At 45.6% G+C, this 25770-nt stretch overlaps 1 protein-coding gene across 3 annotated transcripts in view; it reads left to right on the forward strand.

Moving 5' to 3' along the window:
• The window catches only part of NIF3L1 (NGG1 interacting factor 3 like 1), a 179298-nt gene that overhangs the window by 117082 nt on the left and 36446 nt on the right, over positions 1-25770 (forward strand). For all 3 annotated transcript variants that reach the window (XM_069244286.1, XM_069244287.1, XM_069244284.1), the window contains exon 5: positions 8318-8456. In XM_069244286.1, the coding sequence (XP_069100387.1) occupies positions 8318-8456 (139 nt within the window). The remainder of the gene's footprint in view (positions 1-8317; positions 8457-25770) is intronic.

Raw genomic sequence — 25770 nt, forward strand, 5'->3', positions numbered from 1 at the left:
AACCAGTTCCAGCACATCGTGATGTAGTGCTGGAATAGCAACTCTGGCGAAATAGGTCCGGCTGGGAACCTTCCATTTCGGTCAGATGGCCACCACAAATTCTTAAAAACCCACTCCTTCCACAAAAGAAAAAGGGAGGAGGTCCATCGCTAACATTTTATCCAGTTTCCCGTTGTACCAACGAGCCATTGGGTGGATTTCATTCGTACTGCCCCTCTCGCCTAAATTCTGGCAGTAATAGTAGCCTGGATTTTTTTTCTCTACTGGTGCAGGTGACTTCAAAGCAGAAGGTGGTGGTAGGCTCAATGAGCATCTCAGGGGGGAAGCCACTGTATGTTTTTGCATTGGTGTTTCACTTTCGACCTGACTGAGTCTTCCTGTGCCATTGCTGAAGTGGGCGATGATGCTACTGCACTGCTGGGGACAGGTCTGATTTGTGTAACATAATTGTCACCCCTCTCTTCACCTTCCACTGTGATTGGATCATATTCCCTGCTTTCAACACCTTCACCAACACCACTTTCAGGCTTTTGGCTGCTAAGGTGCACCTCCCAGTGGACTGCTTGGTGTTTTCTCAAATGGGTTGTTTGACCTTTGGTTCCATAGTTTGTACCAAGCTTACCCCGACAAACACTTGCTCAACAAATAGAGCATATGGCAACGTTTGGCTTCTTTTCACTAACCGTAAATAAGTTCCAAACTGGGGAGATCATCTTTCTAACCCTGGTGCCACTGCCAATGTCTGAAAAAGTGGCGGTAGGTGGGCGTTGTTTTGATGACGTTTGTCTCTCTGCAGTGCCTACTTTTACTGAGGTGGCTGTGGATGTAGGTTGCAGCTGGGGCCTTGTAAATATGGAAGCTGGTGGGGGTGGTGGTATCTGTGTCACATCCGTCGGAGCAGGTTGAGAAGATGGGGTAATGTCAGACTCCACTGGGGGCTGGGCTGACATCCATGATTACTGCTTGTCATCAGGCTCGTCACCCTCCTCTTCTTCATCCATAACTCTGAGGCGGTCAGGAACTATCCTTTTCACTCCTGCCTCTCTCGGCGTGTCTCAGACTGAGGTGGCATCCAAGTAGAGTCTTGATCATCAGAAGGGGGGCTTGAAGAAGATGGCGAAGATATGGAAGACAATGGATCTTGTGAAAGAGGGGCTTCTTCTACTTCCTCAGCCTGAAGCTCCACATCCTGATGTGCTCCTGCTTTGGGAGGAACTGCTATTGCTGGCTGCAGCTGTTGTTGTCCACTGGTCTGAGTTTCTGACGATTGGGTACTACTTTGAGAAAGAGATAAGTCCTATTCCACGCCATTGCTTGTCACCGTTGCTGTGATTAGAGAGGCTGCCTCTGTGCCAGACATGGGCTTGGGCCTAGTTTGGTATAGGGCAGCTGATGCAGGAGTGCTGCTCCCAGCTTGCTCTGGCCGGTGCTGCAGGCACATGTTTTGCCCAAAAAATGTCTTGGGTGACATACCAGTGGTGGGAAGCTCCTTCTTATCACTGACCGCTTTCTTGGTAGCACCTTTGTTTGGGGCCATCTTGAAGCTGTCAGTTGGCTGTAGCACTTAGCTTCACAAGCTGAAGAGATGTCTGTGTGGTTGTGTGTCAAGTCATGCACAGGCTTTCTGTCTGGCAGTACTGTGGGTGATGTCTTTCGCTTCGTGCATCTAAAAGCAAACATGCAAGAAGGATATCAGTGAAACGTGGCATTATTGCAGTTGCATTAGTAGTAGAAACAATATCATTTAGTGGTTGCTTAAATTATAAATAATTATGAAATAATACAGTGTAATCCATTCGTAAAAATACAACATTAACTTTCATTATCATGTACACTCAGGGAGGATAAAAAAAGAGCAACAACTACAACATACAGAATGTAACTGTTAGCTTTATGTGTACTCAGTGGGGGCGATAAATTGAATAATCCTTGAATAATGTAATGTTCTGCAGCTGTACACCTATGGCAGACATGGAGCTATTGGGAAAATGGGGAAAAAAATTAAAGTTAAAATCATAAAAAATGACTCAAGGACAAAACAAAAATATTATTATTAAATAAATTGAAGTCTGTGAAACAAGTTATTAAGAAAAAGAATAACATTTAAAAAAAACACAATTCATTTGCTGATGTACTAGGGGAAGGGGACGACCATGAAAAACCAGGCCTTAAGCATAACACACAACATGGATGCCAGCCACATGGTCAAACAACAACCAGTAAGGAGGCAGGGCCACCACAACAAAGAACAACACATGGTTAAAAGCACACTCGCTGCCTACTCAAAATACCCGCCAGCCACATAGTGAAACAACAACCAGCAAGGAGGCATGGCCACCACAACAAAGAAGAACACAGGCAGGCTCAAAAGCACACTGGCTGCCCACACAAAATGGCCACCAGCCACGTGGTCAAACGGCAACAACCAACAAGGAGGCTTGGGCACAACAAAGAACACATGCAAGACCTTAAAAAATAAAAAAATAAGCACACTGGCTGCCTACATAAAATGGCCTCCAGCCACATGGTCAAACAGTAGCAACCAACAAGGATGCATGGCCACCATAAAAAAGAACAACACTTGCAGGCCTACTGGCTGCCTACATAAAATGTTCACTGGCCACATGGTCAAACAAGCAGGATGAATAGAAAACAAAAAAAAAACATATAGGTATAGGGCTATAATTGACTATACAAAAAGGGCCCCTAGCCACATGGCACAGGAAGCAAAGGCAAATTCTGGCCTATGACAAGCACTCTCATGCACTGCCAGACACAGAAGGCATTGGCACAGGAGTAAAAAACAGCATTAAGTCAGTAATTCTAAAAAGGAAAAGTAAAGGGGCTAAATATTTTACAACAACACACATCATACAAAGTCATCAAGTATTACCCCACCATACACTGTTTGCAGGAAAAAAAAGTGAAATACTGCCTAACAACATTTTGTTGTATTTAATCCAATGCCATCCATGGTGTTTACGTTCAGCAAACACCACAAACAGTTGTTTCATCATGCACCCATGACTAGTACTGGGCCTAGAGCTGGAAGGCCTATTCCGTTAGCAGACAAGGCCACTTAACCTTAACATAGTGAATTAAATGTATATTGTAAATTTACAAAACAAAACATGGAGAAAATGTAGTGATCTGTAAAACGTTTTTTCTTTAAACAAGAAAAATTACAAATAAAACTATAACTAGGCCCCAAATGCAGGCCATCCACCGCAATAAATTAGAAAAATCGAATAAAAGTGCAGATAAATCATGGTGCATGCCCTCTATCAAACAAACAAGTTGTACAACACCCTTTATAAACGTGTTTTTGAACTTACTTGTGAAATCTCAAATACAAAAAAATCCTTAAATTCAGTGATACATCCAGACAAAAAAAGTGATCCTTCCAGCTCAAAATCCAAGTGATAATTGAGCAGGAGATGGAGAAAGCCCTGGGAGGAGCCTGCTAGACAGGAACGGGGAAGTTGGAGTCTCTGGAACACTTACTGTGTTGTTGAAAAAAAAATTAAAAAGCACTCCTCTCACAAACAAATCAATGCAAACGGTCCATTAGAGAAGATTTTTAACTTGAAGTTATCTTTTTGAAGAGATTTTAGCTGCTTGAGCTTTGCCGGGTTGCAGAGGCAGTCTATCTTGCTCACACACGCTTGCCTATGTCACAAAAGACGCGCCGGAAGTCACTGGCATGTCGCTTAATCTCGCGGGCGGGTAAAAAATCTTGTTTGTGCTCACGAGTGAACGGATGTCTCTCAACTTGCATCCCGCATGCGTGAAATGACATCAAGCGTGCGCCAAGTGGAGAGAAACTCTGCTCCTTTGAGGAGTCTATCGGTAACTCCGTGGTCTCCGGGTAATGTGGAGTTGACGAATTCTGCAAACTCCCCCAGCGTAGCTGAGTTTTTCACCCAGGCCTAGTATTTACCAGTAGTTGAGATTAATTCAAGTATTCCACTCATCACTTTTTTTTTTATGTTCCTGTTTATTTCAGGGCATACCCTTAACTGGCACAAATCTGGACAGTGCTTCTGATTTCAAGATGCAAATTTGCATCTGCACTGTGAGCAGGCAATTATTGATGAACAAACCTTGTGTTTAAAGCAGTTGGTCCATCTATAAGTGGCATTACCTCACAAAGGGGTACATTGTGTGACTGCACTGGAATACTTTGGGATTCCTGGATGGTCCCTGGGACGATCTTTGCAGCCCCCTTGTATCTCTGCTCTTGGCGGGAGGAGGGGCATTCACTGCGTTCCACCTCACATGTGACACACAGTCTGTGCAACTGCTGATGGCTTCTACCTATTGCGCTCCGTGGCACTATGTATAACAAGGCCTCAGGTACAGTACTCAGCAGAACAGTACCCTTAACAAAAAATCAAATTCACTCCCATGAAGGTCTTCAACTTCTTCACTTTTTGACTAATCGCCAGCCTCTCACTTCACACCCTGCATTAGGTCGCACTCAAAGGCAATTCTCAAATCTGCCCTTTTTTTACACATCAGGCACTGTTCTTACTGCGGCCTGTCTCTGCCTCTGGAACCCAGCTGCACTTCTTTCCTGAATTATTGTTGTGCCTACTTTCAGGAGAACACCAAAGATGATATTTTCATAAACCACCTACTTCCACATAGGCCTGGGTGAAATTTTGTTTTTGCACCAAAATTGTGAACAGCCACATTTCTTGTTCTGCAGAATTTCACATTACACCATTGTGTGTATTTTTTACCCATGAGAGAGGGGCTGCGCACAAAATGTCTTACCAAAATAAATGTTCTACTCAGATCAGTCTCCTTCAACACAACGCAAACTGTCAGGTTGTGAAAGCCCTACTGTGAACTTACAGTAGGCTTACAGCCTGCCCATTGGTTGGCTTTATTGTCAATCTCATTTGCTTGTTTGTTTTTTATCCAGTTGCTTGCCTTCTTCTTGTGAATATCCCTCCCCTATCCCTCCCCTAGAGCATACACTCTTTATAATACTTTTGATTGGCTGACTTGTATCCTTCCACTATTCACTTCGAGGGAACTGCTTTCTTTTTTCTTTTTGGTTAAGCACTCCAAGAGTGTATGTGTTTTCCAACTCTCTAACCTCTGCTTCTCTCCATGCAAAATACCATCTTGACCTCACATGAAGCTCTCTTGTGTGCTTCTCTCTGTCTGTCTTGTGTGTTCCTCCAATCCCAAACTCCACTCTTGGGCTGCTCGCTATCTTGTTTTCTTCCCCATCACCTACATGCTGCTTTCCATTATGTGCTTCTCCCCTGCCCTGTGTCGCTTTTCCCTTCCTCCTCCATCCTCTCCTCCATTGCACACCCACCCAGTGGTTAATTTTATTTTGTGCTTTCAGGCTAGATAATATACATATACGTTTTTTTACTTATCTAAGTGGCATCCATCATCTTGGATCAGTAAATAAAGGAAAATGGTGCCCGTGTCATTTTATAAGTGTTCACATGTGTGGTGATGCATGCCATCATTGTGGACAGTGGATGTCCTGCTCCAGGAAACTTCTCCCCTCCTCCTTTAAAACCAGGAATCCTTTGGTTTCTGACAACAGAACCTCAGCTGGCTTTGCTGTTGAAAAACTTTAGTTGGTAGCCTAGCCACCATGGGGTAGTCGACACTGGTTACTGCTTGAGAGTACCAGAAATGCACTTAGGATTACACTACAATCCATCTGAAATGCATTGTGGTACATCACAGGAACACTTGCAGGAACACTCAAAGTCCTGTTCCTGCTTTCTATAGAATATCATCCTTGCCCAAAAAAACTTTTGTGACTTAAGTGGATCAAGGCTGTTATTTGCACGCATGTCACCATCAATAAGCCTTACACTTGCCTCTTAGCATACTACATCCACTAGGTATACACTAACTTTGAGATCGGGCTCATGTGCAATGCCCACCTAAATTTAACAGCATACTGAACTCCTTCACTGGGTTATCACATGGCATTTACAGTCCTAGATTCCCGTTGGATTTCCCGATGGATGTCAAGACACTAATTGAATATAAGTGAGTAACACTTTCATGCTTCCCTTTAAAAGGTGATACCATTAATTTGCTGAAGACTTACTTGATCCCTCATTACAACTCCACCAACAGGATACAGAGGAGCTACAAGTGTGCACTGATCTGAACATGATGCACCATTGAGAAAGCTAGTCAGGCACTCAAACAACAGTTTATGTGGCACATCAAGGGATCTGCAAGAGCCCAGGACAACCACTGAAACAATGCACATGCTACAGGTCTACTTCAGGCTCTGTAACATGGGCATTAAACTAAGTAACCATGGTCTGTCTATGCCAAGGCAACCAGTACAACTACACAGGCAATGGTAACTTTAGAAACTGTTACAAATCTAGATTCTACGATGCTGGGAAATTTCTCCCAGTGTATGGTGGAGCGGTTACTTTTTAGGTCTTGCCTACCAGACAGCACGAGTTGTCTATTTATGAAAAGATCTACTGTCAGCTTACAGTGGCCTTAGAACCCGCCCTTTCCTTACCATTGGTTGGCTTTACTGCTTCTTATATTTACTTGATTGTTATTCTTTAGCTAGTGTGGGCTCGTACTTCTTCCAGTGTTTGTTCCTCCCCTAAAGTTCAGCCTCATTACGCATGTCCTGCCACTAGTTACCTTTGAAACACTACTTTTATTTTTGTAGTTGAAGCACCCAGAGTGCTGGTGATTCCTAGCTGTCTCCCTTGTGTACTTATTTTTTTTGCCTATTCCTCAGGTCTGTTTTGCTTTTGCTCACCCATCCGTTTCTCCCCGCCTCCCTCCTTGATGCACTAGTGCAAGAGTTTACCCTGCCCCCTCTTTGCTTTTTTGCCTATGCTCTTTTCCACCCCCATAGGTCCAAATTGCTCTCTCTTGCCTGTGACCTTGACATCTTTCCCCACATTTATTGCGTTTCTCTCACTGTGTGATGTCACTTTTGCTGCCCATGCTCTCCATGTTGCTTCCTTCCTGCCCCTGTCGGCCATTTGTGTTACTTGCCCCCTACCCATGCAATCTATGTTGCTTCAGCCTCCCAACCTCCTGCCCGCCTTCCTTCTTGTTCCCTCCTCTTTCCCCACTATCTTAAAAAAATGCTTTTGCACTCCTTTTTTTTTTTTATTTACTGGTCCAACTCATATAAGTAGATAAAAACAAAGAAAGCAGCATTTTGTAGGCACATACAGGCGTGGTGCCCTTCAGTAGAAAATGACATTGGCAGTTTGTCATGGTCTTTTTTTTCTTTTTTAGTCATGCTGCAAAGCCAGAAATTCCTAAAATAAGGCCTATTTGCTTTTCCTTTCCAATGCTAGTTATTAAAAGAGTTCATTCTGGTGAACATTGTTGGTGTAAATTCAGGAATAGTGGGATTTACTTCAGTCCCCTTAGTTTATTTACTAGGCCACAGTTCTGTTTCCAAGGTTTAGTTTATATGGTGGGATTGGCCACACAGTAATAGGAAAACTCTGGTAGTGTTTGAAGAGAAGGGGCTACTTCAAGACTAGTATGAGCCGAGGTAACCCCTTCCTTACCCAGCTCTGAATGCATTTGAGACAAAGTGGTCCACATTTTTTATAGGCTCGTAGATGTGTTACTGTGGATAATTAATGCAGACATCTAAAGGTCAGGAATCAATGCTGCTGGTTATCGTGTGAGCTGCTGCAGCAGTTCAGTAGTTTGTCTGAAGAATTATATGTAAATTCTAAGAATTTTTGGCCAGTGTATCTTATAAATTGTGATGATAAAGTCCATTGCTTTGCCGTATTAAAAAAAAAAAATCCTTGGGTACAGAATCGACTTCAGCTCCTAGTGGAGAGGATCAAGCTTGCTCAGGGCGAAGTGAGTATGGTATGAAAACATCTTCCACAGTAGCTTGATTTCCGTCCCTGTTCTTCTGCCTTCTGCATAACTGTGCTCATTGCTTTGCAATCTTTTTAGATGTGCTTTAAAAAGGTCCTGTCCTTGTTTCAAAACTCTTAATATTTTTGGTTCTCATATTTTTTTAATGTCATCTGTTTTTTCAGCTACTTCATATATTTTTCTGTTACATAGTTTTGAGGCCCTGAAAAGTAAAGGCCGTCTTGTTTTATAATGATCACTTTGGTTCTTTCCTCATATAATGGTTTGTAATCCTTCTTGATTTTTGCAACATTTCTACTTCTCTAATTTCGTACAGTCATTTTTAAAGTCTTTATATTTAAAATTGAGTTTGCAGATTTTTTGGGGATTTTTAGTGTGTATATCATGCTGTTCATGGTTGAACGAAAACGTTTCACACACACTTGTATCCCAACAGCCGCTGCTGCCGAGCACTGGGATGGGACGATTGTGTAAGCTGATTGATGCTGTCTCTCTGAAGGCTGTTGTCGAGCGGATCAAAAAGCACCTGGCATTACCTCATGTTCGTCTGGCACTTGGCGTGGGGAAGACTTTAGGTACAGCACAGCAATTCTGTTCTCAAATACTAATTCAGACAACAAAATATATAAGGTGTGCTGTATGGTTTAACAAGGTTCATGAGGCAGCCGAAACTTTGAGAATGTCATTGTTATGTAATTGGGTGACTCTAAAATTATAGATGAATTTTAGGCCACAAACTGATTACTACATGCAATAGTGCAGTGAATACAGCCTCTGATATTCTTAATCAGCCTATTTAACATGGAGTTGCTGGCTTCACAAGCATTCTGCATATGATTTAATTCCCATCATAGTGGCCATTTATAGTTCTCATTGCAGCTCCATGTTCACACAGTGTGCCTATTCTACATTGCCAGAAGTTGCTTTAATTCTGTGATACTTCTCTTAGACAGCTGTAGAATAACCCAGCATCAGACCTCCTTGCTTTATTGCATAATCAGTTCCTAATGATCCACAGTGCTTACCCATTTCATGGGTCCCTCTTTTCTGGTATCCGGTGAAAACAACATGCATAACCAATTACAACATTCCTTCTGTTGTACCCAGTTACGAGTAGTGTCTGTGTGTCACTTGCATAGCCCTCTGCTTAAATGTAGCAGCATTCATATTTAAAAGCTGCTGATTGCTAAATTTTCCATCTTCTTAGGTCATAATCTCTCTTTAAATATTGAGCTCTACATTGTCCACTGTTGCCTTAATATTTCCTCTTTCTATCCACTGTACTATTCGATTGGTCTGAGTTGGCCTTCACTGATGCGGTACGACTGTTTGCACTTAAAGTCTAAAATTCTTACATTGGTCAGTCACTGATGTCCTGGTATTCTTAGGGCTACGTCCACCAATTCAGTTACTTCTCAATGAGCTTGCTGTATAAATGATCGACAGTGCTGGAAGCTTTTCTTGCCTTTACGTGTTCGTATAAAGCATTATTATAGAATTCACTGGATTTCAATTGTAGTTCGACAGTGGATTCCATTTACTTTTTTGTGCTGAAATGTAAATAAGAAAGTTTTGGGCAACAGTCATTAACAATAAGCCCTTGCTCTGTCACAGACACTCTTCAACACAACGGATGAGGAGCATTAGCTTTATGTTGAGGACGGGTTTATTTTTCAGGTAGGACATATATTGCGGATTGCTTTATTTTCTACGTCTATTTTTATTGTCTTTCACCTTATTTTTTGTCACCTCCGGCATTGGGTTATACCCACATGAAGCGTTTATTATTCTGGATGAATTACTATAACCTTCGGGGCACTCCTATCTTTCATCTACTCAGTGTCCTTGAAAATCAAGGGTTGTGTTCCGTTTCTCAACAATATTGTTTAAATATAGCCGGACTGAACCTAACATGGCACCGCTCACTGCCTTAACTTGTTTACTTTGTATTTACTTTTACTGGTCTCATTACGGCAACGAGACCACTCACATACTGTTGTTGACTGGGTGACTCTAGTAACACGTTTTAGACCAGGGCACCCCTTTAGCCCACTAGAATTATTGATCATTTGGCTTACTTATTTGTAGCCTTTCTGTTTTGTCCTTTTCACACTACATAAGAGTCTATTTTTACAGAGTGTTTTTTTTTTTTTTTTCTCTCTGTTTCATATCCTTTACAGATATGGGTCCAGTTATTATTTCAGAGTGTTTTTTCCTCTCATTTATGAGGTTAAACTGAACGTTTCTGTCTACAATTTGGAACAATTCATCAAATCTTCCCAACATCATTTATTGCTTGTACTGGAACACTCTACTCTCTTTGGTAGGTCTTATTACTTGTGGTGACGCCTAAAACATTTTTTGGTTTTTTTTACCTTGTTTTTTACCTTTTCAGTTCACTTTTTCTCTATATATAATGTAAGTCGGTCTGCAGGTCTTTTTTCTTAGATTTTGGTGACGACTTTGCTGAAAATTTGATGGAAGTTTTTCCCGGACTTTATTGGTCCCTATCATAGTCTCAGAGGTAAAATTTAAATTTTGGTTTGGTTCCTGAACACTATATCATCCTACCTCATATATTCAGTATTCACAATACTAGGTTGATTTGTCCTTTACTACACAAATATTTTCTTCGCACTTGGGGTTCTTGCACTTTCTATATTCCTTCATCTCTCTTCATATCTATTTCACCTCCCTTGGTTATTCACCATTCGAGGACTGGGCGACAGGAGTATGCTGCGTAGACACCTACCATCGTACTATATGTTTGTTTTTAATCATGTGTGTGCACACACAATGGAACCTGTATATTACACAGTCTCCCTTTCTCTATGAGACATTTTGGGTCCTGCACTGCCCTCTCGCATCCATCTTTTGACAGTATGATAATTGTAAATAGTTCCTTTGTTTTTTGTTTTGTTTTTATTTGCAGCCTTGAAAAAGTCCGATAGGACGAAACACGTGTTGGCTGATTTCTGTTGTATCGTTTATGAACACTTATATTCACTGAACACTTCTCATCGCCATCTTCAAAAAGGAATAAAAACATTCCCATCAACTTCATTCTATTTTCTGCTGCATTATTGTTTGTGGAGTGCCTTGATCCTGTTCATTTTCTTACATTTTGTATCTACAACACTTAACATAGGCGGTTCTTCTGTTTTAGTTCCATCTGTGTTTTTGTGTACTTCTAAAACCCGTGGTGGTTGGGTTTTCTTGACCAGGATGGCACCCTTTGCAGTGATTTATTAGAAATATTTTGATTTTCAGAGTGTTTTCGGATGTGCAACGGATAGCATCAACCACCACTCCTTTTTTAAGTAGTACTGCTTTTGTAATAGTACTTCACATACTCACAAATTCAGTTCCCAGAGCTACAGTAATAGATCTACTCCTATCCAGGTGCTGTCTCTGGTTTGTGGAGTTCTCTGCCAAGAGCTTGTACAGCTGTGCATTTGTAAGCCTATGTTTTAGATGTAAATGTGGGAGTGGCTGCAAAATGGAGAAGAACCTACAAAGTGGTAGGAGGAAAAGTATAGTCAAGGATGTTCCCTGTAAAGGGCATGCAAGTACAGAAATGCCTACAAAATGGTAAGTCATTTGGAATTCACAATATGTAGACTTGCATCTACTCAAGTAGTACTAGAGCCGAACAGTGGTGGCTCGCGGGAGGGAAAAGGGACTGGGTGGGGTGGGGGGTTTATAATAAAAAATATACATATATCATAATAATAATAATTTTTATAAAAAACGTAACCTTTTGCGTCATGTGCAGCCTCGCCGCTCCGATCTTCGACTGCACTGCTGGCACAGGCTCCAAGCCTGCCCTTCGTCCAATCCTAATGCTGCTTTCATGTTGCTGGCAGCATGAAAGAAGCTCTAGGATTGGACGGAGAGCCCAGCCAGGGCACTCCGAGGAAGACTGAAAGTCGCTGCCTGCTGTCTCCAACCCAGCAAACGCACTCCCTCTCATCTCCGTCACATCCCCATGGCCCCGCCCTTAGTTTATTATCATTTTATAGTAAAAGTTTTGCAACTGCTGCTGGTGGTAGGGGACGAGGCTCCTCTGCCACAGCGGAGGAGCCACCCCTGGAGCCGAATCAAATCTGTTGTAGCTAAGCCTTGAAGTAAGTAACACAACCAGCAGAAAAGCAAAACCCAAAAAGAAATCTAATTATAAGAAAATAAATTGTCACATTGCAGACACCCATACAAGGCATATTGTGAAAATGTTAACATACAGGTGCACATACTTAGAAGAAAAATTACGCGTATGAACATTTTTTACGAATACCTCTGACATCACTCACAACTCTATACACATTAAAAAACATCACTAACACAAAGGAAATAAGCAAGTACTTCCCCCTACAGCCAAACCTCAGCGGAAAAAAAAACATTTAATCCCTCTCCTGACCACAGCATACCAAACATTTTCCATTTGCAAATACATCACCTTGCATATACTGCATGCATGTAATTATAGATCTTCAACCCTAAAAGTAGATCTGAACACCTTATGGGTCTGATGTACAACAGAAAAAGGACATAGAGCTTACATGATATAAAACAAATAGAATGGGGATCTACAGCCAATATATTCATATAGGGAAATGTTTGGTTATCTTGGTAAATTTATTGAACTTTAAGCTTTACTGTGGGCTTTTTGCCTCTTTGAAAAGCTGCCATACAGATTTATATCCAGTTGGTCATGATAATGATTTTCTCTGCCCTGTTGTTTTAGCAACCCTGCATGCTAAAGGGGACATTTCTGCGTGCTTTGGCTCAGGTAAAGGCAAATTTAGCAAAAGGGGCAGGAAATCCAAGTCACCAGAAAACCCATAACTGACAAAAATCAAATTTCATGTCCGTATTGTTGTTTTAAGGTGTCAATAGGACAGTTCACAAAGTTTAGGTGCCTTTTTAAAGAGACTACTAAGGTGCCTCTGGTCAGTAGCCACTGTGTGACATTGTTCAGGGGAAGATCATTTGAGGATAAAGCTGATCGGATGATTAAAACTGAACACAGGAGAACCAGATAATGCTGGAGTTGGGCCAATACCTAATGTACATCCCTTGGAAGTACCAAAACATCAAAGGCATTGATCTTGAACTGACCGGCTGGTTTAAGATTTGTATTTTGTGCACACACCCACTTGGACCCCTGGGACTGCAGAGCTGGGCTATAAGGTTAGAGGCCAGTCATGACTTTTTTTTTTTTTTTTTTAACTATAAGAGTTAGAGACATCATTTGAGCAATTCTGGAACCATGACTGCTGCTCACATTCAACAAATCGCTACTCTAAGCAGTATGGTGAAAACTCCCATAAGATTAAGAATGGAAGTGGGTGGAGCAAGAATAATACAGGCTCCCCTCACTGGAATGATGTCTGCTGACCTCTGATTCTGGTCATGCAATAGAACCTTGAGTCACATTTGGTCAGTGAGCGTGGAACATTTTAGCACCCTTGGGTGTCTCTGTTGAGAACATCTAGGTGCAGCTGTTTGTCAGGTATGATGTGCTCTTTGTCATCCCAGTCAGCAATCTGTTCCTCTCCACACATAATACTGATTACTTTTATTCCAAGGCAGGTGTCAGCAGCAGAACCTCGCCAAAGCTTCAAGTATGTTCTGTGCTCCTGGAAAATTGTAACAAGTAGTCATTTGTCTTGCAAGCTTCTGTCTGTGTGGCGTACTGTCTCCTGAAATATGGAGAAAGTAGAACTACTCGTTCGATAAGGCCACAATTTATCTTGCCTTAGTAGCCCCTGAAGAGACAGCAGGGTGAACCAAGCAAACTTTGAACACTCAGAGAAGAGTGCTCCTTTCAGGGCTTTGTGAAAAAGCAGTGAAGAGGGAGTTGAAACTGGTCAGACTTTGTGGATTATCTTCTGCTCAAGACCAGATTCGCTTGGTCAATGTGCTAAATGATGCGTAGCACAGCACAAAGGGGAGCCCAGGTAATGTGGCAGACAGTGAAGCAGTAAAAATCCTTTAACCCACAGACATCTACAGGGTCTCTGGGACTGATCCACCAGCATTGTAACATTCAGGCTGTGTCAACCAGAGAGAAGGAGAAAGATGGCCTGAAAGGGAACCATCATTGTGTGCAGGATTCCCAGTGCCCTTTGTAAGAAACAGTCTCACTGCACATACATTGGTGTAACATACCATGATGTTAGGGTACACTGCACACCAGTGCCAATGCCTAAAGCTCTGCTCAGAAACCTGGGTCTGGCGTTATTAAATGTCAGTGTGCCGAATACCACGGGTGCCTAGTCTTCAGTCCATCTTATGCCTCTTTAATCCACTACCAGACACCTCTTTCCTCTTTATCTCACTCTTGCAGGTTCCTCCTATCTCCCTTTCTGACGATTCTTCCATCTTTCTCGTCTTCCTTCTTTCCCTTTTGTGTGTTTTTTTTCTCCCTCTTATTCTCGGGAAATGTCTAATCGTTAAGAAATAAGTGCCAGTCTCCAAAAATGACTACCTGTGACCCCACCAGCAACCACTGACTGAAACTGTTGCTGCACACACAACACTGGCTGAAATTGCACTAGCCACCAGAGCCCACTGCTGTGCCATTGAACATCACAGAAACATTGATCACCTCCTGTAGACAGATTGTAGAGTTCACTGGATGGAAACACAAGGCAGGCAACTAAAAAGTAGGAGCCAAAAAAGCTTTCCCAGCAATATGAGGACTTGTTCCAACCGTGTTTGTAACAACTGAGAAAGCAATATTTGTGAAATGCAAAGATGTGCGATCACACATTTTGCACCCATGTGGCACAAGTCCTTTTAAAATGCAAATGCATTCTAATGGCTTTGGGACAAACACTGGAAGTTGCAGCTTCAGGGTGATTTAAGAACACATAATGATTACGTAGTGCCTGTGATAGTACATAAGGGAAGAAGACTGGGAACTATATGTTTGATGGCATGGGTGGCTCTAGATAAACATGCCCTGCATACTCCTGCCATCTAGTGTTGGGTTCGGACTGTTACAAGTTGTTTTTCTTTGAAAAAAAGCATTTTCGAGTCACATGATTGAGTGACGTCGCCTTCTTGGTGATACTGCACATGGGTTTGGATGTGTGTCTCATCTCTCCGTCTTTGACTCGCTCCAGTCCGAAACTTTCCTTCTGTCTCTTTTATTCAGCAGTATTGTTCTTTTGACAGCAAGTTTTCACTATTGCTTTCATTCTTTCCAATCGTCTGGTCGAGCACTGACTGACCTGCTTTCGGGGTGGCCTTTCTCCACCCGGCACCAAAAAGAACATCAACCTGATGGAATGGATGCCATTTCATTTTTGTCCTCTGTGCTATTCCAAAATCCCCCACACGGACCATCATCAGGTTTGTAAATGTGTGCCTCTCCCCCGATCACCAAGAAGCTACCTGCGACGCCTGTAAGTCCTTCAGATCAAAGAAAACCCTTCGGGACCGAAGAGCTTGTAGGTTAGAGATGGCGCATAAATTTCCAGAAGACACCTCCGACGTCTTTGGGGAGGAGCACACACAGGAGGAACTTGAACAAGAGGCTTTCTCAGGTCATGGTCGCTTTCAGAAAACTACTTTGTCTGACCCGCCCACCCTTCGGCTGCATAACCAGCCTAGACCATTACCTTGTCTTCGGCATCGACCTCCAGCACCTCGGTCCGAACTACTTCCAGCAAACCTTTGGCACCGAGCACCTCTGCTCTGAGCTGAACAGCCTCAACAGCTACTTCGGTACCAAAAAAGGGTCACCGACTGAAACCATCGGTGCCAAAAACAAAGAGATGACTCTTTCAGAGCACATGGACTCAAGTCAATCCTCCACTATGCCATCTCCAATTTAACGTATATTGGAGACTACGGACGCTAAACACTGCCGCCTCCATATCAAGAAAGGTACAGGGCGTATTATTGCTTCCCCCCATCACATTCAAGAGGAAATTATTCTTCCAAGAGGCTTTGGACACTTCACCACCTCTGAAAAAGGCCTCTAAGGACAAGGCTACCACTTCGACTAAGCCTTTTTCTCCTCTTCTCCTGACCCGCCTTCCTCACAACCACCACTCCCTGCTTCTCTTCCAACTCCCTCCCCCCCCCCCTGGTCCTCCTGCCTCTCCTACTGCAGGAGACCTCAGACTTCAGGACTCACCTTTATTTATAGGGAAATATTTTGTTGGAACACATAACGACACAGCCCCATATGACCCCAATCCCATGATAAATACGGACCCAGATTTATACCCTGCAAACCCTCCTCGCCAGAGAACTCTACTAGTTACCAGAAGGTCATAGCAAAGGTAGCTGCCTTTCATAATGCTCATCTTCATAGGGATCCTATGGAACAGGAATGTCCTTTTGACACTTTAACTACCACACATAGGGGTATTCAATTCCGTCCTGTGTTCCCTGGCATGATTTGTCACGCAGCTAACTTCTTTAAGGAGCCAGTCCATTCTTGAATTACCAGTCCTAAAGTGGACAAAAAGTATAAGCCTACGCCTTCTGATCTGCTATAAATCAGGTTTCAGGTGCCATCAGATTCAATGGTGGCCACCACTCCAAGAAAGTGAGCCAACTGCTAGGCCACAGGGGACTCTCCTCCACCAGACAAGGAGAGCAAAAGGCCGGATGCAGCAGGCAAAAGAGTTCATAGGCCTTATAATCAAGGTGTGATTGGCTCACTCAGATGAGATGTTGTCATAAGAACGCTTGTATTTCTACTAGACTGCTGGAGTAGCACCTCTGATTGTAGGCAACTGTCTCTCTCCTACACCAGTTAGCAGCTGTCTGCCCAAACCTTCCATCTCTCTAGCAGCACCTCACCAAAATAGTAAAGGTAATTTCTGGTAGTTTAGCGCACAAACTTTAAAAATCAATCAGGAAAAATCGTGGTGGAACAAGTCTTACCTTTTTTCTCATTAGCAGTGAGTCACTTACACTAACGCAGGCAAGAAAGAATTTGCAGGATAGTTTACAATACATTTATTGAAAAGACTGCAATCTTCAATAAAATGCATGATCTGCAGTGATCAAGATAATGACAAGAGACAAAATCAGGATTGTCAGATTAAGCAATGTGAATACAAATAATCCCAACATTTTGCAAAAAACATGAATATACAAATTCCTCCCTAATGTATATTTTCTATCCTAAGGAGAGCAGGGTGTGATAAACCTAATCGGACCAAGCCATGTCCGTGAGAAGCGCCCCAACCCCCTTTACCATAGAGCAAGGTCAGCCCCTGGTCTCCAAATCAGGCTTCGTAGAGGCACAAAGGCTGAGGTCTGCCACAAAGTAACGTGCAGTATGGATGGAACCCCCTTTAATGGCCGTGGTCTCACAGAGTGTTTTTATAAGACCCATGTTATTATTTGCGCAGATATCCTGATGTGGGTATGTACCTAAGCATTAGATTGTGTGCGCAAACTTGTATCAGTAATATAATAACAAAATGCTTGACATGTTCACATTCTGTTCTTGTTTAACGTGAAGCAAAAGAGATGATGACAATCCAGTATGTACATTACTGATAATGACGCTTTCACAGAATGGCACTGATTATAAAATAAAAACATTTCTTCTAAAATGCAAAAACTGCAAGCAATGCTAAAACGAATAAAATTGAATAATGAAAACACAGCATGTTTAGGTAAAAGGGCACAGGCCTGCAAGCCGAAGATAAGCAAAACTCCTATACGCAAGCAAACTAAAACGGATCCACGACAATGTTGGAGAGCTCCTCCAATATCTCCCAGATAAGCACCGCAAATGAGACCAGCAAATTGTTGCAGAAGGACAATCTCCAATTTTCTATACGCTGTGCACTAGATGCCGCAGAAACAGCTGCTCGTGGTATTAGCACAAGCATACTGTTAAGAAGACATGCATGGCTTAGATGCTCTGGCTTAAAGCCAGAGGTACTGTAAGTGGCCCTTCAACAAGGAGCAACTTTTTGGCCCTCAAGTGGACTCCACTCTGAGAAGCTCAAAAAAGATGCTGACACCACAAAAGTCTTGGGTGCTTTTCAGTCTCAGACACATAGAGGTAATTTCCATCACCCTACATTTAGAGGTGGTTACAAAGCGACAACCTCAGAACTATCTATCTTCCAAACTAAACAACCCTCAGCCTCTTATTATCAGTGTTTTTTCAGATGAACCTGTAGAGGCAACAGCAACCGAGGCAGAGGCAGAGGCAAGAGCACTACCACTCGTGGTTCTTCATTAACATGTGTGACTACATACTTCTCCCCGAGCCCCACACCACACCTGTAGGGGGACAACTTCAAAATCTTCACACGCAGTGGGTAAACATAACATCGGATCAAAGGATCCTTTGCATTACCCAACATGGTTATTGTCTGGAGCTCACTACCACACCTCCAAGCATTCCCCCTCTTTATCACAAGTTATCCCACCAACATCTCACCCTTCTAAAGCAAGAGGTACAGTGCCTGCTTCTCAAAGGCGCCATAGGGCCTGTTCTATTACAATACCAGGGAACAGGAGTATACTTCCTCAATGCCAAAACGGATGGATCTCTCAGGCCTATTTTAAATCTCAGACCAATAAACCACTACATTCTCTCAGAACACTTTCACATGGTTACTCTTCAAGACTTATTCCCCTTCAATAAGGTGACTTTTTGACAGCCCTAGACTTACAAGATGCTTGATTCCACATCCCCATGCACCCTGCACACAGGAAATATCTAAGGTTCATAGTTGCAGGAAAACATAATTTCAAAGTCCTGCTTTTGGAGTCATGACTGCTTGTAGAGTATTCACAAAGTGCTTAGCTGTAATCGCTGCACATCTCAGAAGGCAAAATATACACGTGTTTCCGTACCTAGACAACTGGCTCATCAAAGCCAGTACACTACAGCAGTGTCAATATTACACTCAAATCACAGTAAACCTGCTTCACAAGTTAAGGTTCACAATCAACTTTCTCAAATCCCATCTGCAACCTCTTCAGGTTCAGCTCTATCTGGGAGCCATTCTCAATGCAGAGTTGGGATTAGCATATCCCACCCAACTCACATTCAGAGTTTTCAGTCTCTTCTCCCCCAGTTTCAGAGGAATCACACATACACAGTCAGGACTATCATGCACCTCTTAGTGATGATTGTATCTTGTATTGCCATTGTTCCCCAGGCCAAACTCCACATGCTTCCCCTACAGAAGTGTCTGTCTCGTCAGTGGTTTCAGTCACAGGGTCATTTAGAGGAACTAGTGTTGTTAGACTGCCATACTCGCCGTTCTCTGCAGTAGTGGAACACCACCAACCTGTTGAAAGGGCTGCCTTTTCTGAACTCCATGTCTGAGCGCATTCTGACCACAGGTGCATCACTGACGGTTTGGGGTGCTCACCTTCGAGACCTCACAGTACAGGGCCTCTGGGATCTCAGTCACTAGTCCATACACTTCAATCACATGGCGTTTCAGGCAGTGTTTCTAATCTTGAAAATGTTTCTTCCTCACCTTTTGCACAAAGGTGTCCTAGTCGGAACTGGCAACATGACAGCCATGTATTATCTACAGAAACAGGGGGGAACACGGTCATCCCAGTTGTCACAACTCGCACAGACAATATGAAAGTGGGCTCTTTACCACCATGTTCACTTAGTGGCAAACAATCTTCCAGGAACAGACTTTGCAGATCTGCTGAACAGGATGCATCATCAAGTCTACAAATGAGATCTCCACCCACAAGTTCTTCAAACATATTTCCAAGCATGGGGAATTCCTCAAATAGACACTTTCGCCACAGAAGAAAATGCAAAATACCCAAGCTCTGCATCGAGATCCTCTATCCAAGGGCCATGCTCTATGGGTGAAGTGGTCAGGGATATTTGCTTACACTTTTCCACCCCTCCCTCTCGTTCCATTCCTGGTTCTGAAAATCAGACAGACATCACTTACCATGATCCATGTAGCTCCCATTTGGGCACGTCGGCCATGGTTCACTACACTTCTGGACCTCTCACTGGTTGCTCACAAGAAGCTCCCCAACAGGCCTGATCTTCTCACAAAGGATCACGGACAGATCAGACTTCGAAACCCCAAGTAACTAAATCCTGCAATATGGCTCCTGAAGTCGTAGAGTTTAATTATCTAGGATTGCCTCTGGAATGTATGGATATTCTCAGGGAAGCTTGTAGACCTACAACTAGATTTTTTTTTTATTTTTATAAACACCGTTATTGATTTTATTGCTTCAACAACTTTACAATGCACACTGATACCATAGACACAGCACATTAGACCAATCTTTAAGGCATAGACTCAGTAGATCCCTTCCCCAAATACGTTGCACGATCTGAGGGAGCTCAATATTAAGATGCCTATACTCCAGTACAGAAGTGTACTCCATAGTTGGCCTCACAGTTCCATCCGTCTGCCCCACACTTTATCATACGTGGCTGGGCAATCTTGTGCCTTGTATACCGGCCTCTCCTACTGGGTGCACCAGTCCACCCCCCACCTCCACTGAGTCAGTGTAGGAGCCTCCACTGACCTCCAGCTGGCAGCTATATCTTGCTTTGCCACCAGCATGCGGTACCCAGGAAGGTGCCGTCAGCCCTGTTGCTCCCCACTTTCTCGAGGACACCCAGCAATGGAGCCACCTCCACTTCTACACTCAGCACGGCCGAGAACTCAGCGACCACTGCCCTCCAGTACCGCTCAAAGCATGAGCAAGACCACACCATGTGGAAAAGGTCAGCGTTTGGCTGTGAGCAGAGCGGGAAGTTGGAGTGGGCCCGAAGACCCGCCCTATGCATCCTATCCAGGGGTAAGGTATGCACCATGTAAATAATATGCTTGGACTAATCGGAGATGGGAGGATATGGTCAGGAGCCTCAGGGTCATCAAACCATCTGGCCAGTCCTCCTCCCCTTGTCCAAGCCAGCCCTACCATTGCTCCCTCAGTCTTGAAAGGGGTTACATCATATTGATGGATCAGAGTACAGTATATTTGGGACACCCTGGGGGAGGAGCCAAGATGGCGACCGGGAGGGACGCTTAATTAAGCTCTCCGTCTCGGGCTCGCCACAGAAAATCTGCGGGTCCCTCCTGGGGCGCTGATGCTACGTGCCAGAGGAGGGATCCGCTCCGGGAGCCTCTCTCCCCTTGCTGGCGGCTCTGGAAGTGTTCGGGCGGCCGCGAGGAGAGGCCGCTAAAGAGCTTCTCGTCGCGGGGAGCTGCTGCCGCCATTTTCCCTGCCGCGAGTGACGGGGCTCTGCCCTTGGGCCTGGACAAAGAGGTGGGTGCGCGGTGACGGGAGCGGCCCACCTCGGGAGGGCGGTGAGCCCACATCCAGGCCCTGCACTGCCCTGGGCATTCCCCGCCTCTCATTCACCGGAGTTTCCCCCCCCCCCGGTTGCGAGGGGGACCGACCAGCAGCAGGGGACCAGCAGCAGGGGCCCCAGGCGGGTGCCCCTTCCACAATTGAGGACCGGCAGAGAGACGCGCCCCCCCTTCGCGGAAGGTCCCGTGGGGCCACGGCAGTAGACCAGGGGTGATGGCGACTCGGGAGCGGAGGGGAGATCTGCTCCCTGAACCCCCCACCCGCCGCTGACGGCTCTAGGATCTGCCGGGCGGCTGAGGACCCGGTCGCTGATGACGCACCCTCCCCAAGAAGCCGCTGCCGCCGTCTCCCCTTGAAGCGGGGATTTGCACCAAATTCGGAGAACCGGACGGCGAGGTGGGTGCACGGCGGCTGGGGGGACCGATATTGAGAGGACTGGGAGCCATCATCTGTTCCCTGTGCGGCACTTGCCCCCTCCCCCTTCTCGTGATGGATTCCCCCTCCCGCCCATCAGGGGGGCGGAGGACGGTGGTTGATTCCTACCAGGGACCCCTGGGGGTGCCTCCTTACCCCATGCTCGGCGGCGTGGTGCGCCTCCCTCCGGAGAAGACCCTGGGCCTGCAGGTAGATGTCGAGGCCACTACAGACGGGGCACGTGTAGGGCCGGATTGGATCAGGCCAAGCCATATCTCAAGTTAAATGGCGCCGACTTGCACCACAAGTGTGGAACTGTTTTAAAGAATTTGAGCGCGCCTGGAACTTACTAAGCGCGCACACACAGGAACAACACTCCTCCACCTCACATTGACAGAGGATCCAGGGCCAGGAGCTGGTTGCCGGCCGGAGGGCTGGAGTGGGCGTGTGGACCTGGCGACGGGAGATCCCTGACCGCCTGAGCAAGACCTCACCTGGAGGATCACCAGGAGGGCCGTAACCTCTAAAATCGAAGCGCACACCGGCGCGGCCCCGTGGGGACATATAGCCCCCCCCTGCTTGAATAGCCCAGAGAACGTGGGTGAGCGTGTGGTTGCAGGTGGAATCAGGACACACCAGATAAGACAAAATGGCCGGCAGGCCCAAATCAGCGAAAAAACAGGATCGGAACACGCATGGCCAGGCACCTGGCGACCAACAACATATGCCCTCCCTGCAGTCGCTGGAGTCCACACTCCTGGCCCACTCCTCGCAATTCGAGAAAGTACTACAGGCAATCATGGACACTAAAACCTCACTGGAGACCAGGATAGACACGGTGTCGAAAGATCTGAACATCCTCAGAGTAGACCATCGCAAACTATCCGATAAAGTGAAGACAACGAAAGAGGCGCTAAGTGTACTGGCTCCCACAGTAGTGGATAACCAAAAACAAATTCTCCGCCTAGATACAGAAGTAAAGACGCTGCTGAGAAGAGCAGAGGAGGCGGAGGGCAGATCCCGCCGCAACAACATACGGTTTCTCGGTTTTCCTGAAAAATCACTGGATCAAAACTCAGAGCTCCTGCTGGAACACTGGTTAATTAAAGAGGTCCTGAATGGAGCCCCATCAAAATTCTTCTCAGTGGAAAGAGCACACAGGATTCCCGGACGCCCCCCAGCGCCGGGTCAACCTCCAAGACCGCTGATAGCCAGGTTCCTAAACTTTATAGACCGTGATGCGATACTGCAACAGTTTTCGCAGCAAAGGCCCATTCAGGTACGAGGACTCGACTGTTCACGCTTATCCAGACTTCACTCAGGAAGTGCAAAGGCAACGTAATTCCTTCACCCAAATAAAACAACGCCTCCGTGAACATGATATAAAGTACGCATTATTATTCCCCGCCAAACTACGAGTATTAACAGATGAACGCACCCATGTGGTCACCTCACCGGAAGACGCCTGGACGTGGATGCATGCTAGGGGCATCGCCCACCCCTGCGAAGCAACCGGCACCAACGAGAACTGGTCAACGACAAAGTCACGGAAACGATCCAAGAGGCGCCCCAGGGGTCAACCCACAGAGGAACAGTCTGCAGAGGAGAGAGCCAGGGCCCTAAAAGAACCCCCCCTGCTAACACAGAACTCCTTTGAGACTCTCAGGACCCACCCAGAGGAAGGCTCGGAGTCGGACTCGATTAGCTCGGACTCCACATTAACAGAGGCACCGAGTGGCCCGGAGCTCACCCCCAGGTCCGCAGACACACTCTGAACAAGCACCACTGACCCGTCCCCCCAGGGGGACCGACCGCCACTGCTGGAGAACAGAACTGAACTTTGCGAGCCCCACTCGAAGTGGGTGGTTACATCATCCGAACTTACGTATCCTTACATCTCTACTACTGGAGATAACTCCTTTACATATACTGCGCGCAATTAGCGGCGGAGCGCGGCGGGGGTGGGGGGATGGATAGCCGCGCCTTGGGAGTGCCCTAACTCACCCGCAGACCGTGTCTGCAGAAGGATGCGAGCCCCTACAATGAGCCACACCTGGATAGTATCATTGCTCCCCGCACACATCCACATGGATACACTTCAGCTCGCACCTAAACTGGGTGTGTAGCTTGTTGCAAGTTCACAGTTGGGGTTGGGATCCAGTTGGGGAGGGAAAGAGGGTAACTACTAGTTTGTGCACGACAGGTCTGCTCACAACACAGGACATGCGGCCGGGGATAAGGGGCCCGCCCGCTGGGGCGACGGGGCAGAGGAGACCGACTGGGCCATCTCGGGGGGCAGAGTGCAAGACACACCTTTACAAAATGAACATGGCACAACCTACAGCCTATAGCACACACACATATGACATAGTCACCTGGAATGTCGGGGGACTTGGGACCCCAAGCAAAAGGTCTAGGGTGCATACACAACTCAAACGCCATGGCACACATATCGCAATCCTACAAGAAACCCACCTGCGGGACCCAGATCTGCGGGACCTACGCGGTAAATGGGGAGGACAGATTGTGGGCACATCCTATTCAACCTTTGCGAGGGGGGTCCTCATATGGATAGCAGGGAATGTCCCCTTTATCCAAACATCACACAGGATAGACCAGGAAGGCAGGTATGTGGTAGTGGAGGGTAAGTTAGACGGCAAACAACTGTCAATTATAGGGGTATATGCCCCTAATAGCGTGCTGCCCGAGTTCCTGTGCACACTCACCCCAGCATTGTTAATGAACCCCGAAACACCTGCCATATGGGGTGGAGACTTCAACTGCACGCCGGACCCAGCACTGGACAGGTCTAGCTTCCCCACACACCCAACAGCTAATAGATACCCCAGACGCCCATTGTCAACATGGGCCAGTAACATGGGCCTCCATGACATATGGCGCATGAAGCACCCACAACACAGGGAATATTCATTCTATTCAGTACCACATAAGGTACATACCAGGATAGACTTACTGTGGGGCACCCAGGAGATCTGCACAGCAACCAGCGGGATAGAATACCTAGCCAAGACACTATCAGATCACTCACCGCTTAAAATAACTCTGGACTGGGATAGGAAGCGCCAGGTGATCCCAACATGGAGGCTACAAGCGGAAGCTTTACATGACCCTGCATTCACAGACACACTGAGAACAGCGCTAAAACAGTACTGGGAATTAAATTCCCGCACCACAAACTTAAGAGCGATGGAGTGGTACGCACACAAAGTGGTGATCTGCGGGCATTGTATCTCCACTACATGGGGGGTGAGACGTACACTCCACGCAGAGGTCAGCAAGCTGGAGAAGAAACTAAGAGCACTAGAAAACGCAGTAGCCCGTAATGAAACGCCATACACATCACTAAAGGATGCGCGCGCAGAATATGCAAATGCTGACGCCACATTACGCCTTCATGATCACAAATACCACTTGGCTAGACTACAGTCGGAAGGCGACAGATCGGGTAGGCTACTCGCGTGGCTCCTGTGGGAGGACCGGCGGTGCCCTCTAATCGGGGCAATAGGAGTAGGCACAGGCGTAATGGCTACCACGCAGATAAAAATAAATGATGCGTTTAGGGAATATTATACACAATTATACACCAAAAGCACATCATGCTCTCTCCAACAGCTCTGTTCCTTTATGGCAGATTCTCCCCTGCCCCAACTAACGCACACCGATAGAGAGACACTAGAGGCCCCCATCACACTAGGAGAACTCAACAAGGCCCTCAAACAACTACCTAGGAATAAAGCCCCAGGGACAGATGGCCTGCCATCAGAATACTATTCTACCTTTGTGACACACCTTAACGCACATCTCCTGAAAGTGATCGAAGAAGCAGGGATCAACGGGATCCTGCCCCCCACAATGAGGGAGGCAATGATAGTGGTCCTCCCGAAGCAGGGGCGTGACCCCACTGACGTCAGGTCCTACAGACCTCTTTCTCTGCTAAACCTAGACTGCAAGATACTCGGTAAAATCCTGGCCAACAGGCTAGCTCCTTACATGCATATCCTGGTACACGAGGATCAGAATGGATTCATCCCGAAACGCAACACCTTCCTTAACATCCGGAGGCTGTTAAGTGTAATAGGTGACACTCCCTTGACCTCATTCGAGGAAGCGGTGATATCACTTGATATAGAAAAAGCGTTTGAT

The sequence above is a fragment of the Pleurodeles waltl genome, chromosome 7 (assembly GCF_031143425.1).
Source record: "Pleurodeles waltl isolate 20211129_DDA chromosome 7, aPleWal1.hap1.20221129, whole genome shotgun sequence".
In the NCBI taxonomy this organism is placed as follows: Eukaryota; Metazoa; Chordata; class Amphibia; order Caudata; family Salamandridae; genus Pleurodeles; species Pleurodeles waltl.